This window comes from Lygodium microphyllum, chromosome 18, assembly GCF_053477565.2.
Source record: "Lygodium microphyllum isolate KBCC chromosome 18, Lygodium_microphyllum_v1.1.10, whole genome shotgun sequence".
In the NCBI taxonomy this organism is placed as follows: Eukaryota; Viridiplantae; Streptophyta; class Polypodiopsida; order Schizaeales; family Lygodiaceae; genus Lygodium; species Lygodium microphyllum.
In genome coordinates this window covers 25,404,796-25,423,845 of record NC_141152.1, presented here as the reverse complement: position 1 = coordinate 25,423,845, position 19,050 = coordinate 25,404,796, and the positions used below count along the sequence as shown (strand labels likewise).

Here is a 19,050-nt window from a genome sequence, read left to right as displayed (position 1 = left end):
CAGTGGGAGTGGTTAGTAGGTACATGGCACATTCATGTACCTGCCTCCATATGTGAAACTTAGTACAGATGACAGCCCTATATCTAATGATGGAAAGGTTGAGATAGCCAAGATTCCTTATGCTTTAGCTGTTGGTAGCTTGATTGATGTATGCTATGGTTGCTACACGTCTTGACATCGCATTTGCAGTGGGAGTGGTTAGTAGGTACATGGCACATCCTGGCAAAAAGCATTGGGAAGCAGTGAAGGGTATCATGAGATACCTTAAGGGACAAAGGACTTGTCCATCTGCTTTGGGAAGCAAAAGTCAACTGAACTTAGTGCAGATGACAGCCCTACGTCTGATGATGGAAGGTTGAGGTAGCCAAGATTCCTTATGCTTCAGCTGCTGCTGGTAGCTTAATGTATGCTATGGTTGCTACATGTCCTGACATTGCATTTGCAGTGGGAGTGGTTAGCCCTACATCTGATGATGGAAAGGCTGAGATAGCCAAGATTTCTTATGCTTCAGCTGTTGGTAGCTTGATGTATGCTATGGTTGCTACATGTCTTGACATTGCATTTGCAGTGGGAGTGGTTAGTAGGTACATGGCACATCTTGGCGAAAAGCATTCGGAAGCAATGAAGGGTATCATGAGATACCTTAAGGGCACAAAGGACTTGTGTATCTGCTTTGGGAAGTAGAAGTCATTTGTTGTTGGCTTCACAGATGCAGACTATGCTGGTCATTCTGACTGTAGGAAGTCTACTTCAGATATGTTTATATTCATAGAGGGAGCAATCTCTTGGATATCCAGGCTACAAAAGTGTGTTGCATTGTCTACTACAGAGGCAGAGTATGTGGTTGCCACTGAGGCATGCAAGAAGGCTTTATGGCTTTCACGTCTGGTGAGAGCTTGGCATTACAGAGATTCTTATCCTCCACTATAATAGTCAGAGTGCTATCATGCTAGCACGGAATCCTGTATTCATACAAAGACAAAGTACATACAGGTAAAGTATCATTTTATCAGGGATGTACTTGACAACAAGAGCATTAAGCTTGTTAAGGTACATATAGATGAAAACCCTGGAGACCTTTTGATGAAGGGTCTTTCAGCAAAGCAGTTTGCTCATTGCCGCCGGAGGATGGGGGTTGGATAGGATATGTGTATTTTAGCTTTGTATATACATAGACTTAGTTGATTCTTTCCTCTATCTTTTGGCACATTGCCTTTAGGTGTAAGGTTGTTGGGAATAAAGGGTCATCGTGCCTTTTACGGTGTTTGGGTATGCACACACCCTTACACGTGTACTTGATTCTTTTCTTTATCTTTTGGCACGTTGCCTTTAGGTGTAAGGTTGTTGGGAATAAAGGGTCATCATGCCTTTTACGGTGTTTGGATATGCACGCACCCTTACACGTGTACTTTATATATATATATTATCAAAAACCTAAAGAGGTACACTTAGTGATTTGTACCCACATTGAGTGTCGTGCTCACTCTCTTCCTCACTCTCTACTCTGCACTTTCCCTCTCTCACTGTGCATATCTCAGCTACGATTACTCTATCTCGATCCTTGTGCACTCGACAACATGTCCATGATATACCACAGTTTCAGCAAGAAAATGTGCCATTGGAACAGCCAAAATAGGCAGGACAACATGCTAAACCTTTTGAACAGTAAGTTGTTAGTGTAGATTTGCAGGTTGACTAGCCAACAAACATTGATTATTGGGTCCGTAGGTCGACCAGAAATACCAAACAACTAGATAGATTTGTTACTGATGCAAATTATGTTGCTAAATTATGTCATGTTGATAGATTGTCGTGAACCGTAATGCTTTAAGGAACCAATGGATAGAGAGGACAGTAAAAAATGGCACAAAGCTATGTTGTCAGAGATGGAATCTCTAAAGAAAAATGGTACTTGGGATTTTGTGCTTTTGCCTAAGGGGCCAAAAATCCTACCATGAAAATGGGTTTACAAGATGAAGGTCACCTTTGGTTCCTTGCCAAAGTACAAAGCATGGTTTGTTGCCAAAGAGTATAAGTAGGAACATGGGATTGACTTTAATGAGATCTTTTCTCCTGAAGTCAAAATGACTACTTTGCGAACCACATTGGCTTGGTTGCATGTGAGGATATGGAACTCGTATAGATGGATGTAAAGACTGCTTTCTTACATGGTGATTTGCATGAGGACATATATATGCAACATCTAGAAGGTTTTGTGGCTAAGGGGCAAGAAAAATGGTATGTAAACTCAACAAAATCTTGTATGGGCTGAAACAAGCACTGTGTGAATGGTATCATAAGTTTAATACATTCATGCAATTTCAAGGATTTAAAAGAAGTCAAGTGGATCACTGTTTGTATACCAAGAAGGTAGTAGATGGCAGCCTTATTATATTGATTTTGTATGTAGATGACATGTTGATTGGTGGTAGGGATGTTCATGCGTTGAGACACACTGAAGTAGAATCTATAATATATATAGCAACATTGATATGAAGGATCTTGGTAAAGTAAATCATATTCTTGGCATGCGTATACTTAGGGACATATCAAAAGGTCTTTATTAGAGACATATCAAAAGGTCTTCTTTATTTGTCACAGCAAGAGTATGCATCAAAGATTTTTCAGCGTTTCAATATGGAACCCGCGGGGGGGGGGGGGGGGGAGCATTTGGTGTACAATTACTTCCATATGTGAAACTTAGTGTAGAGGACAGCCTTACATTGATGATGAAAAGGCTGACCAGTTCAGCAAGTTGCAATATCATGCCAGAATGTCATGTTAGCATGACAATGCCAGATTGCCATATTATTGTGAACACGGTCTCGAAATCCATTTCCAGTTATGTAATTTCTTTATATAAATCACCTCTCTTCCAGGAACCCTGATTCCTGATCCATTACTACCATACAGATCTAGTACACTTTCCAATTGCACATTAGGGCTAAACCCTCATACATTAGGGTTAGGGTATATATATATAGGCAATGCATAGTCATAGTTTGCCAAGATTACCAAGGGCTCTAATACTATTTACTTAAGGTAGGTGTGATTCTTGATTCTTTTTCATCAGATGCATGTTTTTTAGGTTTCATCTCAAACCTTCTTTGTTGTGTGGTCTTGCTACTTTGAAACAATGCACAATCATGGTTTGCTAGAATTACTGAGGTCTATAACACTCTTTACATAAGGTAGGTATATAACTCTTGCCACCTTTTCATCAAATGCATGTTTTTAAGGTCTCATCTCAAACGCTTCCATGTTTCATGATCATATGTATCACTTTGAACTTTTGTGTTTCCTCTAACCCTCTTCTGCTTACATTTCATTAAATAGATGTGTTTGTTCTGACTCACTTAGAAAGCTGCTGTTGTAAATCCCTTCCCTCTTTTCCCCCATCCTTCTCCTTCTGAGGTGGGTAGGAGAGATGGAGGAGATGCTGGGGTGGAGGGACAGAGGGCTTATTCTTTAGTTATGATCTTTGACCTTGCAGGTTACTGTTTTCAAGCAACCAAATTATCTACACAACTTTGTGCAAGCAACAATCAATGCACTACCTGCTGAAAAAGTAAAAGGTGCACAAAACCATATCCCCCCCCCCTGCTCGCCCTCTTCCCGCTCTGTTATTTGGCGTTTGATCAGAATATCATATATGTTCTTTTTTACACAACTCTATGCATGAAGTATTTAAAGTGAAAGGTCCATTTTTCCTCCCTTTATTCTATTGAAAGGTTGAGATGATAGTGCTTTTACGATAATGCTTTAAGAATATTTCGAGCTCCTTAGGAAAACCAGTAGACTCGTCATTGTTTTTCTCATCATAGTTTTGACGTTGTTAGTTTTATACTACTCATACCCTGTGCTTCCCTTGCCAAGACTACTTAAAATTAATCATCATATTTTCCCAGGGGTTCAGCATCTATCTGTGTTTTCTTTCAGGGTCGACAATTGTTGTCTCTGGTGATGGCCGATACTTTTCGAAAGAAGCGATTCAGGTGTGCTGTACACTGGATACTCAATCATAATCAAATTCAAGACATTTTGTGATCTTTTCTGATGTTAGGGTAGTTCCTGTTCTGTCTTTTCAGATCATAATAAAGATTGCTGCAGCAAATGGTGTGAGCCAAGTGTGGGTTGGGCAAAATGGGCTGCTGTCAACACCAGCTGTTTCAGCTGTCATCAGGAACAGAGCTGATTCTAATGTAATTTAAATCTGAAGTGTCCTGTAAGTTGGCCTATCAAGGCTCTCCAAGGTGATAAAATGAAACCATTTTTCATGAACAACTAATGCCTTGTTTGGTTGCCAGGGTGAAAAAGCTTATGGTGCTTTCATTTTGACTGCAAGTCACAATCCAGGTGGTCCTCATGAGGTATATGATTTATTTCTTCAAACTATGTAACCCAAATCCCAGAGTATACTGTTTCACATGGAATCATAGCACATTGTACATTGTTTGCTGTATCTTTTCAGTGATTACTACAACTTAAATCTTGGTTGTTTGGTGGATGATTCATGGAATTTACAAAAGTACTGCTTTGATTACCAGTTAAATCTTGGTTGTTTGGTGCCAATTTGAGGGTTTTGATGATTCACGGAATTTTGAAAAGTACTTCTTTCAGCTTTGAGACACTGCACTATGGAGCCAAATGTGTCACGAAAGTAATAATCGATAACAGCTCCTTTCAAGCTTTTTACAATACTTAATTACTCCTAATGAAGCGTGTCTAATTGTTGTTGCCTAATGAAGCGTGTCTAATTGTTGTTGCAAGCAATGTCTGTTTGCGGCATCAGAATACTTTCTATTTGTTATCTATTCTACGTTGGTATTTTGCTTTGATATGTCTAGACTCCCTTCAACTTGGGCTGGTGAAACATTTTGCACATGTGGGTTTGAGGATGCATACTCTTCCACAATGAGCGTTGAGTAAAACTTTTTGACTTGGTTTTGGATTCGATTACCCATCGCTAGCTTAAAGGGTTGGAAATCTTCTAGTATCTTTATGTTTGTAACCTTTTATTAGCAAGCTTTGATAATAGTTTCTATCATAGGAACATGAGTATGAAGGATGGGGACAAGTGGGGACAGGGGATGGCTAAAACAATGGAATGGACGGCATATGGAAAATTCAATTATGTTAATTATTGACATTTGAGATGGCACCAAAAATGCCCAAGGGATAACCCAGATACCTTGCAACATTACCACGGGGAATCACCATACCTTGCCATTGTAAGGATTGCAAATTTGATTTAGTACAGCTAATGAGGGAGGATTTGCTACCATTAATATATGAAGACCAGAAGCACGTCCAAAAAGATTCCAGACATTGAATGCCTTATGGATGTTATCTTGATCTACTTTGAGAATCATGAAAGTGTCATCAGCTAATCCTAGTCTACCTCTGAGCACTCGATGATGGATGCACTTGAGAGTTGTGTGCGGCATGATTTTGAATTGGTTGTTTTGAAGCAAGACCTTTGGTCTTGGCTTTGCCTATTGGACTCAGGCTTTACTTTTCAGTCGGCATAGCATACTACCACATGGTCTCAATTATATTGCGTGTATGCTATGCAAGATGATGCCTTCTTAGAGATTTTGGACATGTGAGTGTTGCAACAATATGCGTTGTTTGATCATTTTTTTGCAGTTTGACATGCTTGCACACCCTATCGCTCCTTTTGCACAATTTTTGGGATGGCTCCCTTTGTGTTCAATTCATCTTATTTGCAACATCTAGTTTTTAATGATCATATGGGGTAGTTGGTTTACAGATTTTTACTTGATTTTCCCTCTAGGAGCAATGACTCTTTTGAGCAACTAATCCATAATGTGCACAGGGTTGCCTCACATTATGACATTTATCATGCCTCTCTTTTCAGGCAGTGCCAATAGGTTGCTAAAGAAATGTTGGCTTTAGTCTTTACTGCTTGATTTGCTGGATGATCCGTTTTTGCTTCCATGGCCACAAGACTTATGAATCTCATTCAACAGTTTTAGTTGAGATTATATCAGCAAGCTAAATTGAAAACTTTGATTGAGAATTTGCAAGATGCTTCATGTCAGTCTCATAAATTCTTTCAGGGATTGCATGCCTCTCCTGCTTGAGAGAATATGGCTAGACTTCAACATGCAGAAGATCGGATGGCTATTTTATGTTTTTGAGTAGTGGATTGCCATTGAGGCTGTGACCCAGCTGCTGTTAGTCAAACTATTCTACTGCCCATACAGGAGGAGGTCTGCCTACTCAAACCTTGCTATGGCCAACATAAACGGGCTGCTTCCCACCACTGAAGATTCTGCATTTTCTGCTGCTGCTACTGTTGTAGCTTGTCAGCTACCACCTTGCCTAACAGATCGGCGAAGAGGGAATGGTTTAGTGACTCCACCATTAGCAAAAATCAGGAAGAAGAGTCCAAACTAATAAGTATAAATTAGTTGTGACATTTGAGGACCAAATTCCATCCACTACATTAGCTGAGCCAAGAAGGACCATTCTAGATTGTCAAAATCTTTTTGAGATCCAATTGAACAATCACCAATTTGTGATTTGTGCAATGTGCATAGTCTATTACCATTTGGACATTCAAGATATTATGGAGAATATTCCTCCCTTTGATAAGTCCATATTGGGGTGGATGTGCGATGTCAGGAAAGTACTCATGCAATCTATTAGCCAATACTTTCATAAATATCTTCTATACACTACTCATCAAGAAATGCCCATCAAGAAAATTGATCTCTAATGCTTCAGAGTAGAAGGGGACGGTACTTTGGGAGCAAAACTTAGGAAGAAGAGTCCAAACTAATAAGTATAAATTAGTTGTGACATTTGAGAACCAAATTCCATCCACTACATTAGCTGAGCCAAGGACCATTCTAGATTGTCAAAAGCTTTTTTGAGATCCAATTGAACAATTACCAATTTGTGATTTGTGCAATGTGCATAGTCTATTCCCATTTGGACATTCAAGATATTATGGAGAATATTCCTTCCTTTGATAAGTCCATATTGGGGTGGATGTACAATGTCAGGAAAGTACTCGTGCAATCTATTAGCCAATACTTTCATAAATATCTTCTATACACTACTCATCAAGAAATGCCCATCAAGAAAATTGATCTCTAATGCTTTAGAGTAGAAGGGGACGGTACTTTGGGTATCACTTTAATGACACCCTCCTTTCAAGAGGTTGACATCTTTCTTGTCATCCAAACCTCTTGACATAGAATAGTCAAAGGCATGGCTAGTTGAGTTGCAAAGGTCTCAAAGAAGTTGTTAGTGAGACCATCCTACCCAAGACTCGTCTTTAGGCAAGTGCAACAAAACTTCCATCACCTCAGCTTGTGATATGTCATCATCTAATTGCTCAACGATATTGGGCGGAACTTGATCTTTAACTTGTTCACAAAATAAAGAATAGGCTGCTAAACTTTTGTTTGAAACAGAGATTGTGACCCAAGCAAATTCATAAAGTGATCTTTGCTTCAATAGTTTGAGGATTTGTAACCATTTCACTTGTACAATTGCTCAGCTTGACCATATTTTCCTTGGCAAAGGAAGTATGTAAAGCATGATAGAATTTATGGAATCAGCAATTATCATCTTGCAATCCCTATGATAATGCAGCAATTTTAGCATTTGATAAGATCACGTTTGAAAAGTATTATTGAGCTATGGCAGGTTCACAAAGGCAGAAAGCAAGAGGTCTTGGGGCGAGTCCATCAAAAGAGAATGTGCCAAGGCTAGATTTGCAGCCTGCAATCTTTGTTTGGGGGGTGTAGCATTATGTATTCCATATTGCCTAGCCAGATTTTGCACATTAGATACTAACAGATCAAGAGAGGCAATTCCTTGAGATAGGAGATCTAGTGTGAACCGATGCAATAATTGTCTCATATAGCCATCAAATATTTCATGCTGGAGGAAAGAGGAATTTAAATGCAATGGCAGCTTATTCAAAAAGCATCCAAAGGGATGAACATGATGCTTAAGGATCCTAAACATGAGAGGGAGTGATCAAAAAGCGCATAGCTTTGCAAAATCTGAATTTCCAAAACCTTTGGTAAAAAAGAACCATCATGCATGATAGACATGCGATCCAAATGGCCCCAAGTCTAAGTGTTACATTGAATGAAAGGTATAACATGGTCAAGTGGAGATAACGAAGACCATAGATTCTATTTCAACACCATTGCTTCAAAAGCATTCTAATCTTGGCATTTAGGCCCATCCAACAAGCCTTTTTTGGATGTAGGGTGAGATGGATCCAAACACATATTAAAGTTTCCCATGATAAGACTAGGCCTTCCAAGAGAAAGGCATGATCACAACTATCACCATAATTCACGATAGCTAGAGACATTATTCAAAGCATACACACCAATCAACCATAGTATTTCTCCATCACATGTAATCTTAACGACAAGGAATCTACTTGACATATCTCTCTTAATCAACATAGGTTCGAACTTCTCATGAACAATTAGCAACACACTAGAGTAAGTCTTTGTAGGAACACTAGCATAAAAGAGCTTGAAACCATGATAGTGCAGGATTCTTCCTACTTCTCTGTGACTCTTGCACTTTGTAGAAGACAAAACATCTCAACCATGAGAATTCAGAATTTGCCATATAGCATGTTGTTTGCCACGCGAGCAAATATTGCAGACATTCCATGTAGCCAACTTCATGAAGAATGGTAACCAAATCAAGTTTGAGGCTAAAACTGCGTTCCTTTGGCCTTATTTGCGAGGGTAGCAATAACCTTCTCATCCAAAAAGTCAGCTAGAATAATGAAAGCATTCTTCACATTACTTTGCACATTGGAAGTCGAGGACTGATGCCAAACAAAACATCCCAACCATCAAAATGCAGAATTTGCCATATAGCATGTTGTTTGCCATGCAAGCAAATATTGCAGATATTCCATGTAGCCAGCTTCATGAAGAATGGTAAGAAAATCAAGTTTGAGGCTGAAACTGCCTCCCTTTCGCCTTATTTGTGAGGATACCAAGAACATTCTCATCCAAAAAATCAGCTAGAACAACGAAAGCATTCGTCCCACTCCTTTGCACATTGGAAGTCGAGGATTGATGTGCGTCAACAAGACTATGATGTGGATATTTGCAATCCCAAGGACTAATCACTTTACCACATTTATCAAAAGTAAGATGATTTGGAGGATTACACGATGACTCCTATTGAGACCTTAAATTATAAGCCGTGTTAGAATTTGATGGTACCATACTAGTAATTCGAGGAGAAGATTTATCCTTGCAACGTGCATAAGTACACAAAGCATTTGGTGAAACAGCCTAGGACCCACTCTACAAGACATTATCAATTTTTTGGCCCTTTTTGAAATGCACCTCTTGTCAACCATGAGCATCATCAAACAAAGGCAAAACTAGCTGTTTCCCCTTATCTATTTCTTCTTTGAGCTAAAACATGCATTACTTGCTGATTAGCCTCTTAAACAACCCCAAAACACACTAAAAAATGCTCTTTTAGAGTAAAACCCTAAAACGAGGAGCGGTTTGAGAGAGTTCATTGGAAACCCTAAAACGGGGAGTCGTTCGAGAGAGTTTAGTGAAAACCCTAATTTTTGGGGCGCCCTTCCACATCTATAAATAGATAAGCTGCCCCCATTCAGTCTAATCCTGTCTGTGTAGGTTTCTCACTCCACGTGCAGATTTCAGCCATCAGCCTCCTCCCACGTGGCTGTCCAGCCCTCGAGATTGCTGCTGCTCCATCCGTGTTTGCTCTTGCTACTGGCACCTTCATCCATGCTGACGTTAGTTGCTGGCAACATCATCATCTGCTGCGATCTGATCATCCAGTCATCGCCAGCCACATCAAACACTGTTTCAGCCTGCTGTTTACAGCAGACTGTGCATAGTTTCCAGCCTCCGATCGGTGGTACACTACTACGTTTACCAATTTCCAGCCTCCAGATTGCTGCGTTTTGGTGACTAGCTTGCTGCCATTCACTATTCAGCACTTCTACACTCCGACTGGTGGTCATAGATTTGGGATTCGTCTCCCGTGGATGTCACATTCTGACATTGCTCTACCCTTGAGCACACTGTATACTCTTACATTCATTTACAGCATTCATTCACTTTAGAGTTGTGTTCTCTCTCTCCCTATTGGGTGTAAAGTCCCTTCGTCTCCGTGTAAATAGACTTACGGGTGTGAACACACCCTTAATGTATCCTAACATATAAATACATTCTTTTTATTCTTTGTGTACCATCACAAATGGTACACCTATCTTTGCGTTCGCTCTCGAACTCTCAACTTTGCTCCTCATGCCTCTGTCTCGCACTTCATTGCGCACTCTCCCCTTCAAACTGGTATAAGAGCGTTGGTAATGGTGTTCGCGTTTCTCAAGAAGTGCGAATTAGGTCTGCACAAGAGAAGAAGCTTGCTTCTGCACAGCAGTCGACAGTTGAGGCGACATGTGTATAAGCGTCAGGTCCAAGATTGGCAAGTCGTGACAAACAATAGGTCCAAGCGTCAGGTCCAAGATTGGCAGTGCGTGATAGATGATAGCTTTGCGATAAGGCTCAGGCGAGCGGACGTGACCTATCTTTGCATTCGCTTTCTCGAACTCTCAACTCTGCTCCTTACACCTCTGTCTCGCACTTTATTACGCACACTCTTCCCTTCAAATTGGTATCAGAGCGTTGGTAAACGGTGTTCGCGTTTCTCAAGAAGTGCGAATCAAGTCTGCACAAGAGAGCTTCTGCATAGCAGTCGACAATTGAGGCGACGTGTACAAGCATCGGGTCCAAGATTTGCAGGTCGTGACAGATGACAGGTCCAAGCGTCAAGTCCAAGATTGGCAGTGCGTGACAGACGATAGCTTTGCGATAAGGCTCAGGCGAGCGGACTGTAATATTTCCAATACCTAACCCGTGTTCTTCATAAGAACCTCCTCTTGGTAGGAGGCCAAAAGGATAATTGTTGGAATTATGGTAATTTTTTCAAAATTATTCCCTCTCCCCAACCGACGGTCATGCTGGAGGAGAGGGAGAGTGGCGTGGAACTCGTACAAGGGGTGAATGCCATGCAGCCAGGCCGCGTGGAGGGAGGGAGGTACCTCTCCCTCTACCTATAAAAACCATGGCTATGTGAGGAAGAAAGGAGGAATTGGACGAGAGGGCGGGACGCTGCCAGGCCTGGGAGGAGAGAGATCAGAGGACAACGCCGTGCTAAGGGCATGGAGAGAGAGAGAGGGAAGCTGCTGTTGATGCCATGCTGCACAAGGGGAGGAAGCAGCTGCTGTGTCACGAATAGGGAGAGAAGGGGAGGACGGTGAACTACCACCCAACCGTGGAGGTTTCCGTCCAGTCCAGTCTGCCAGCATCGCCGCCTTGCGCCGCATAGGCTCTCAGGCCGCCGCCATCTCCCTGACAGAGTCAGTTCCCCCCCAATCGACGTGATCTTCAACCTCATTATTACCCCCTTCCTCTTCCACGTGGGTTCTGATCATAGCCAAAAGCTTCTTAGAAGCTTCTTTTAGGAAGCTTCTAAGGGGGCTTTCTTAAACCCCAGTCCCACAAGGCCTCCATAAGTCCATTCCTAGCTATCCCGCATTTTAAAAGAAGAAGAAGAGGCTCATAAAGCCTCCATTTTCACAGCTCTCTCAAAAAAAAGGCCCATCTCCACAATCCAAGCTCTAACCCCACAAGGCCTCCCATAAGCCCAAATCCCGCAAGACCGGTATTCTCAAGGATCCGCACTTCGGAAGGGATCCCCTGCGTACGAGGGAGAAGGGCAAGATCTTGAGGCTGTTTACGAAGGCTGAGGAGTTTCACCGATCAGGAGGATCTTCTCCTAACATTCACGTGGACATTTCCTCGAGCCCACGAGTCCAGGTTTTTAGTATTTTGATTTCACGCAAAAAGTAATGCATTAAGCATGAGAACTTCATGGTCTAGGAAACACCTAGGCATGTCAAATGCAATTGGAAATAAATTGACTATTTGAACAATTACTAGAATTAATTCATGACATGAAATTGGGAAAATTGGTATTTTCAATGCAATAAACGCAAATTGTCTATCCATCTTACGACCTTAATAGTATGTTGCCTTGTCGTGCTTTTCAAAGTGATGAGCCTAGAACACCTGTTGCCTATCATTATAAGGTTGGAATTGTTAAAGTGCACCGTTGACTAGACATGGAAAGATTAAGCGTATGTTGCATTTTTAGGCAACATCTTCCTTGTAATGATTCATGAGGAAAAGTTAACACCCATAAGATGTTATCCGAAAAGAAATAGAAGAGCACGAAATTGATCTTATGGACTTGCAAGTGGCATGTAAAATGGAATAAGTTAACACTAACTTAGTTTTGTATGAACTTCATTAACTTCATTGTAGCTAGGAGAAAGTTGCGTGTTGCATAGTCGTCATGCAAAAATATCATTCATCAGGAGCCGTATTTAGGAAAGGTTGCATGGTTTATCAAAGCATGAGATTCTAAAGTATAGATAACAAGGTTGTAGGCATGATTATTTGATGTAAGTCCTAGTAGGTCCTAGGAAAGTTAGTATCCAGATTATCATGTATTTTTACTTTACCAAGGAAAGATAGAGTTATTGTGAACTATGTGATGCGTAGAAGCAATGAATCGCATGTTTACATGTATTGTGGTAGTTGCAACTATTTTTCTCCTTTAGATCTAGTTTATTATCTCTAGGAAAGGTTCATCCTTGTCGCAAGACAAGTATATTGAATTGTCTAAATCACCTAACCCACAAGGGATTCATATAGGCATGATTCAGTCGATATGATAAATATCCCAAGTGCTAACTAGGGTTTAGCGCGTTAAGGATTCGACCTAGTTTTGCACTTGTTGCCAAGTCAAAACCCTCAAACCCAAAGATCATACCCACATTCACGAAATGTTGAGTCAATTGGACGGGCTTGCAAGAAACGATCTAGGGTTTCTACCCTAAGGATCACTCGTTCAAATGATGAAACTCGAATTGAGTTGGAACCCCTAGGACCAAACGTTGTCGGCCTAGTGTAATTAGGAATAGGTTGGGTAAGAAGACACCATAAACCCTGCTTCTCGTCTGGAGATAATTCCGTGACCAGAAAACACCATTCAATGGGTGAAACGATCCCATGGAATAGATGCGACACTTGTACAAAAAGTTGCAACGTCGCATAGACTTGTGATTTGTTCACAAGAGAGTTTTGCCATTTCTTGAAATGGGGTTGGCAAGTTCTTGTGCAAGTTTAACTTGCAAGAGAATGAGTAATCATCCTATTACATCACCTTTCTTGGGGAAAAATTGCCAAGTAAAGGAAAGTTAGGTATTTGCTTGGAAGCAAATGATCAATCAATAAATTGGAGCGACATGGTCGCCAGGATTTACTATTAATAAAACCTAAGGTATTGGTTAAGTTGGGTTAACAGGGTATGTCCCTAACCCAAGGACAAAAGGGTGAATAAACAAACCCTTGGGGATCTTGTCAAGTCAAATTGATCCCGAATCGAATGCTGGATGCATTCGGAGAGAAGGATTCACTCCTTAACAGTTGGCAAATTAAACGACCACTGGAATTGATTGTGCTTGTAACAGTTTAGGAAGCACTGTTTGCATTGTTTGCTCAAGGAACTAAAGGATGAAAAGATATCTAAAGCTTTAGGTTGAAGGCCTGAAGGGAGAGGCAGCTTCAGTTACCCCCGACTGCCTGCCTGACCCTAACCAAGGGGGTTGTTGACCGCGCCGGGAACGTGGACCGAACCCGCCGCGAGAGGTCTTTCCGTTGAGCTCTACTTGGAGCAGGAGGACGCTTGGGTGCCAGGGGGGGCTCTGGCTGTAAATCCCTCGCCTTCCGGGTCCTGCACAAGAGGCTAACGTGACTCGGGATTGGATCTCGAGGCCCGCATACTAGTCTACGGGCAGAAGCTTGGAATAGTGATCCCTGGCGGATTACTGGATAGCCTTCGGGCGGATTATGGACAAGCCTACGGGCGGAACTCCTTGTATTTCAAAGATAAAATGATGAAATGATAATAAAGAAGTTGTTTGATATTGTTTTTCTATGTCACGTGATAAGATTACGTGAAGGAACCAGTGCTTAACAGGGTTAATTAAAGAAGCTGATTGTTATATGTCAAATTAATGTGTTAGATAATTACATAACTAAAACAAACCGAGGAAAGTGCGGAGGATGGACCATGGGTCCGTCCTACGGATGGGTGGTCCCGGTTAGCCGGGAACTTTTCTCAAAAATCTCGAAGAACAGTGGGATGATCATCATTATCAAACGAATAATGAGAGCGATGACCTAGAGTTACGTCTTACCCGATTTACGGAATGGGACTATGCCTATTGGTAGAGAGGTTGAGTTTTGCATCCCTCTCGTTTCCCATTCTCCTTGAACCCAGTGCAGCGTGAATCCGCTTCGGACCTGGCGTTTCTGCGTAAAGTAGTTCGCTCGGGTCTGACGCTAGTTGCTGCTAGCTAATGACCAAACAGGAATACCCAAATTCAGGTCGATCCTAAGTGGGAACGGCCATGATACTTCCGCTACGAGGCAGACGCGGGAAGACCTAGATCGCAAGTCCCGTAACATTCCATGGGAATGTCGGGCGGAGCTTTCTAGACATCCTTTCCGATGGACTGCTAAGACGTGTCCTGGATGATTCTAGTGGACACGTTACACGGACGTGCTAACTCTCAACTCTGCTCCTCACGCCTCTGTCTCACACTTCATTGCGCACACTCTCCCCTTCAAATTGGTATAAGAGCGTTGGTAATGGTGTTCGCGTTTCTCAAGAAGTGCGAATCAGGTCTGCACAAGAGAAGAAGCTTGCTTCTGCACAACAGTCGACAGTTGAGGCGTACATGATATTGCACATACCATGGAGTTTGTTATGGTAGCACATACAGTTGATGATGAGGAGCCTGAATGTTTTGAGGATGCACAACATAGTGTGCATTGGATAGCAGTAATGCAAGTTGAGTTTGATTCAATCTTTAAGAATCAAACATGGGATTTAGTGTCTTTGCCTATTGGGAAGAAAGCCATTGGAACAAAATGGGTCTACAAGCTGAAAAGGAATGTAGATGGATTCATTGACAAATATAAGGCAAGGCTTGTAGCCAAGGGCTATGCACAGAAGAAAGGCATTGACTATGAGGAGACATTTGCTCCTACCTCTCCCGCATGACTACCATCAGGTCTATGGTTGCATTGGCTGCTCATTATGAATGGACTGTGCATCAATTAGACATTAACACTACATTTTTACATGGGGAACTTCATGAAGAAGTATATGTACAACAACCCATTGGTTTTGCAGTTGAGGGATCCGAACACTTGGTTTGCAAGCTGAAAAAGACTTTATATGGCTTGAAACAAGCTCCTAGAGCTTGGTGTGCAAAGATTGATGCCTTTTTACTCAGCCAAGGGTTTATAAACAGCTCATCAGGGTCTACCCTTTACATATGTAAAGAGGGGGGGATCTATGCTGATCATTTGTCTATATGTTGATGACCTTTTGCTTACAGGGACACATGCTGATCAGATTTCAGCATTTACTTGGGGTCTTTGCACTATTACTTGGGCATATAGTTCATACATGATGCTAGAGGTTCGGTTTATCACAGTCAAGATACATTGGTAAACTCCTTGAGAGGTTTGGCTTACAGGATTGCAAGTCAGTTTGTACATCAATGAAACCTGGATTGAAGCTATCATTACAGGGACACATGCTGATCAGATTTCAGCATTTAAACAAAATTTGTAGCAAACTTTTGAAATGTTAGACTTGGGGTCTTTGCACTATTACTTGGGCATATAGTTCATACATGATGCTAGAGGTTCAGTTTATCACAGTCAAGATACATTGGTAAACTCCTTGAGAGGTTTGGCTTACAGGATTGCAAGTCAGTTTGTACACCAATGAAACCTGGATTGAAGCTATCATTGCATGATGATAGTGATTTGTTTGATATACACACATATGCTCCAGCAGTTGGACGTCTTATCTACCTATGCATTACTAGGCCGAACATACAGTTTGCAGTTTTAGTCCTGAGCAAATATATGTATCAGCCACGCATGTCACATTGACAAGCTACCAAGCGTGTCTTTCGTTACTTGCAGGGTACTAGATCTCTTGGATTGCTATATGCCAAGGGGGGACCATTGGACTTACATGCTTATAGTGATTTTGATTGGGCTGGTGATTATGATTCACGTCACTCCACTAGTGGCAATTGTTTCTTTCTTGGCCCATCTTGCATATCTTGGCTTAGCAAGAAACAGTCCACTGTTGCCACATTGTCATGTGAAGCTGAATACAAGGCAGCTTTCACTACCATAGTTGAATGTGTATGGATTAGACGCTTACTAGCTGATTTGGATGTATCTGTCACACGGAGCCCACTCCTTTGTTCACTGTCAGGCAGAGTGCCATTGCAGTGGCACGGAACCCAGTGTTTCATGCACGCACGAAACACATTGAGATACTTTATCACTTTGTTAGAGAGAGGCTACATGCAGAAGATATCAGTCTTGTCTATTGTCCTACCACCAGTAATGTGGTAGACATCTTCACCAAAGCTCTTCCTCCTGACAAATTTGAAGCATTTTGCAATGCTTTAAATTTGATCTCCTTTGATGGGCAGATGACCCTTGTATTTTCACGCCTACGCTCACAGAGGAGTGTCGGTGATCAGTAGGACACTTGGGCACTTTTTACTCTCCGTACAGGGTTTTTTTTCCCAGGCTTATTCTCTTTTTTGTATGTGGCTATGTTACACATTTACGGGCACTTATCATGTTGCATACTCAGTGCAGGCAGAGGGCTGGCACAGGCTGAGGTGCTGGTCAAGCCTGGGCATTGCAGGCGCTGGCAGTGTAGGCCAGCGAGGCGGGCAGAATGGCAGATGAGCTGGAGCTGCTGGTGGTTACTGTGGCAATGGCAGATGGTATGTGGCGCCATGAAATCATAGGATGATACAATGACATTAGGCATTGATGTCTCTAGGACCAAGGCTAAGGGGTGAGCCAAGGACTTGGTGATGATGGCAGCGTGGCTCCAAATGACTACACTATCCCAGCTCATGCTCACGCCTACGCTCATAGAGGAGTGTCAACGATCCTCGATAGGGGATTGGTGCTCTCCTTACGTGAGGTTTTTCCCCCCAGATTTATTCTCTTTTATTTTATGTGCCTATATTACACAGTTTGGGCACTTGTTGTGTTTTACACCTTTTGGGTGTGAACACACTCTAGCAACCCTAAGATTTAAGGGTTGTACTTTGTACTTGCATCTTACACTCTTTGGTTATTGCATTGGGAGTTGTGCCTTCACTCTCACACACTCTCTTCACTATCAACTGTACTCTCAGCTGAGCTTGAGCTTCGATCTTTGTGCATTCTCTCCCCCCTCACATTTGGTATCAGAGCTGGCCCTCAGCTCCAGCTCAGCCAGTGGCCACCATCTCCAGCTAAGCTCCTCAGCTTTTGTCCACCAGCTCGCAGCTCCAGTTCCCTGTGCAGAGCTGCTTCAACATTCTTCCATTCTCAATGAAAGGGGCATGTAAAGAAAAACGTAGGGTTTGCAATGGAGACAACAAATTGCAATGCCCCTTTCATTGAGTTCTCTTAGTGCACTTTCCGCTTCCGCATGTACACTCACGTGGTATCATCCATGTTCCCATTAATCATAGATCCTTTCAGACATGCAGATTGATGGAGTGAATTAAGATGAGACTAGAGGGTGTCCCAAGAAAGGTTAGAGTTCCATGAATCATGTAAAACATTGGTGCTAACCATGTCTACCTCCAACTCCATCTCCTTCTTTGTATAGCTTTTGGTCAATTTAAAGAGTAATTATGTCTTACTTTCATACAGTAAGCTGACCAAATTAAGATTTAAAATGGTTCGTCAATATTGCTTTTGCATGCATTAAGCATCTACACCCTTTTAACTCTATGTCGAATGTTCTTTTTCAGGACTTTGGAATAAAATACAATACTGAAAATGGTGGACCAGCATTGGAGGCACTGACAGATAAGATTTATTTAATAACTAAGACCATCAAAGAGTACTACATAGCGGAAGATCTCCCTGATGTACTTGCCCTAAGCCCTATGGATACGGCTTTCCTGCCAAAAGCTTTATCTTTGTGCTTCTGTTCACATAACCAAGTATGGAACTCAAAGTTCTGACATGTGTTTTCACAGGTTGACATAACCAATTGTTCAATCTCAAAGTTTAGTGGACCTAATGGTACATTTAGTGTCGAAGTTTTTGACCCAACTGAAGATTATGTGAAACTGATGAAGTGAGCATCTCAATCTGAAATTATCTGAAGTTAATTGAGAGCTCTTTGATTCTCAACTTTACGATGTTATGATACTGATCTCTCATGTACTGCAGGAGTATCTTTGATTTTCAATCAATAAAGGAGTTGCTTTCACGACCAAATTTTACTTTCTGGTGAGTGGAGATATCTTACATCTTGCCTATTTGCTGTACTCAGAGTGTGAACAGTCCAATTATTTGTCATAATTATTTGATCTTGATTGCCAATTGGAAGCTATGATGCCTTACATGGAGTTGCTGGAATTTATGCGCACAAAATCTTTGTTGAGGAGTTGTCAGCTAAACCAAGTTCTCTGCTCAACTGTACCCCCAAGGTGCTGTGTGAATCTAAGGGTGCAAAATACTCACTGTGTAGCCTGATTCTCAAATTGCTCTGCAATTAATATTGTTGAGATTCCTTCTCAAAGTGTCGTGAATTTTTCTGAAATGGAAGAGAAATGAAATAGTATTTTCACTACTCTTTCACCAATTGATTCATCATATTTTTGAAGTAAACTGATGGTGTGACATTCAGGAGGACTTTGGCGGAGGTCACCCTGATCCCAATTTGACTTATGCAAAGGAGTTGGTTCAGCGAATGGGGTTGGGGAAGACCAATCCTGCAGAAGAACCACCTGAATTTGGTGCTGCAGCTGATGGTGATGCTGACAGAAACATGATCCTTGGACGAAGGTTTCAAAAA

General features: G+C 41.7%; 1 protein-coding gene across 1 annotated transcript in view; it reads left to right on the top strand.

The window, feature by feature from the left end:
• Window positions 1-19,050, top strand: part of LOC148020689 (putative phosphoglucomutase, cytoplasmic 1) — a 42,070-nt gene that overhangs the window by 14,272 nt on the left and 8,748 nt on the right. The window contains exons 3-11 of the mRNA XM_087698490.1: window positions 3,494-3,575; window positions 3,940-3,995; window positions 4,089-4,202; window positions 4,308-4,370; window positions 17,996-18,115; window positions 18,227-18,327; window positions 18,423-18,482; window positions 18,583-18,682; window positions 18,883-19,040. Coding sequence (XP_087554616.1) covers window positions 3,494-3,575; window positions 3,940-3,995; window positions 4,089-4,202; window positions 4,308-4,370; window positions 17,996-18,115; window positions 18,227-18,327; window positions 18,423-18,482; window positions 18,583-18,682; window positions 18,883-19,040 — 854 coding nt within the window. The remainder of the gene's footprint in view (window positions 1-3,493; window positions 3,576-3,939; window positions 3,996-4,088; window positions 4,203-4,307; window positions 4,371-17,995; window positions 18,116-18,226; window positions 18,328-18,422; window positions 18,483-18,582; window positions 18,683-18,882; window positions 19,041-19,050) is intronic.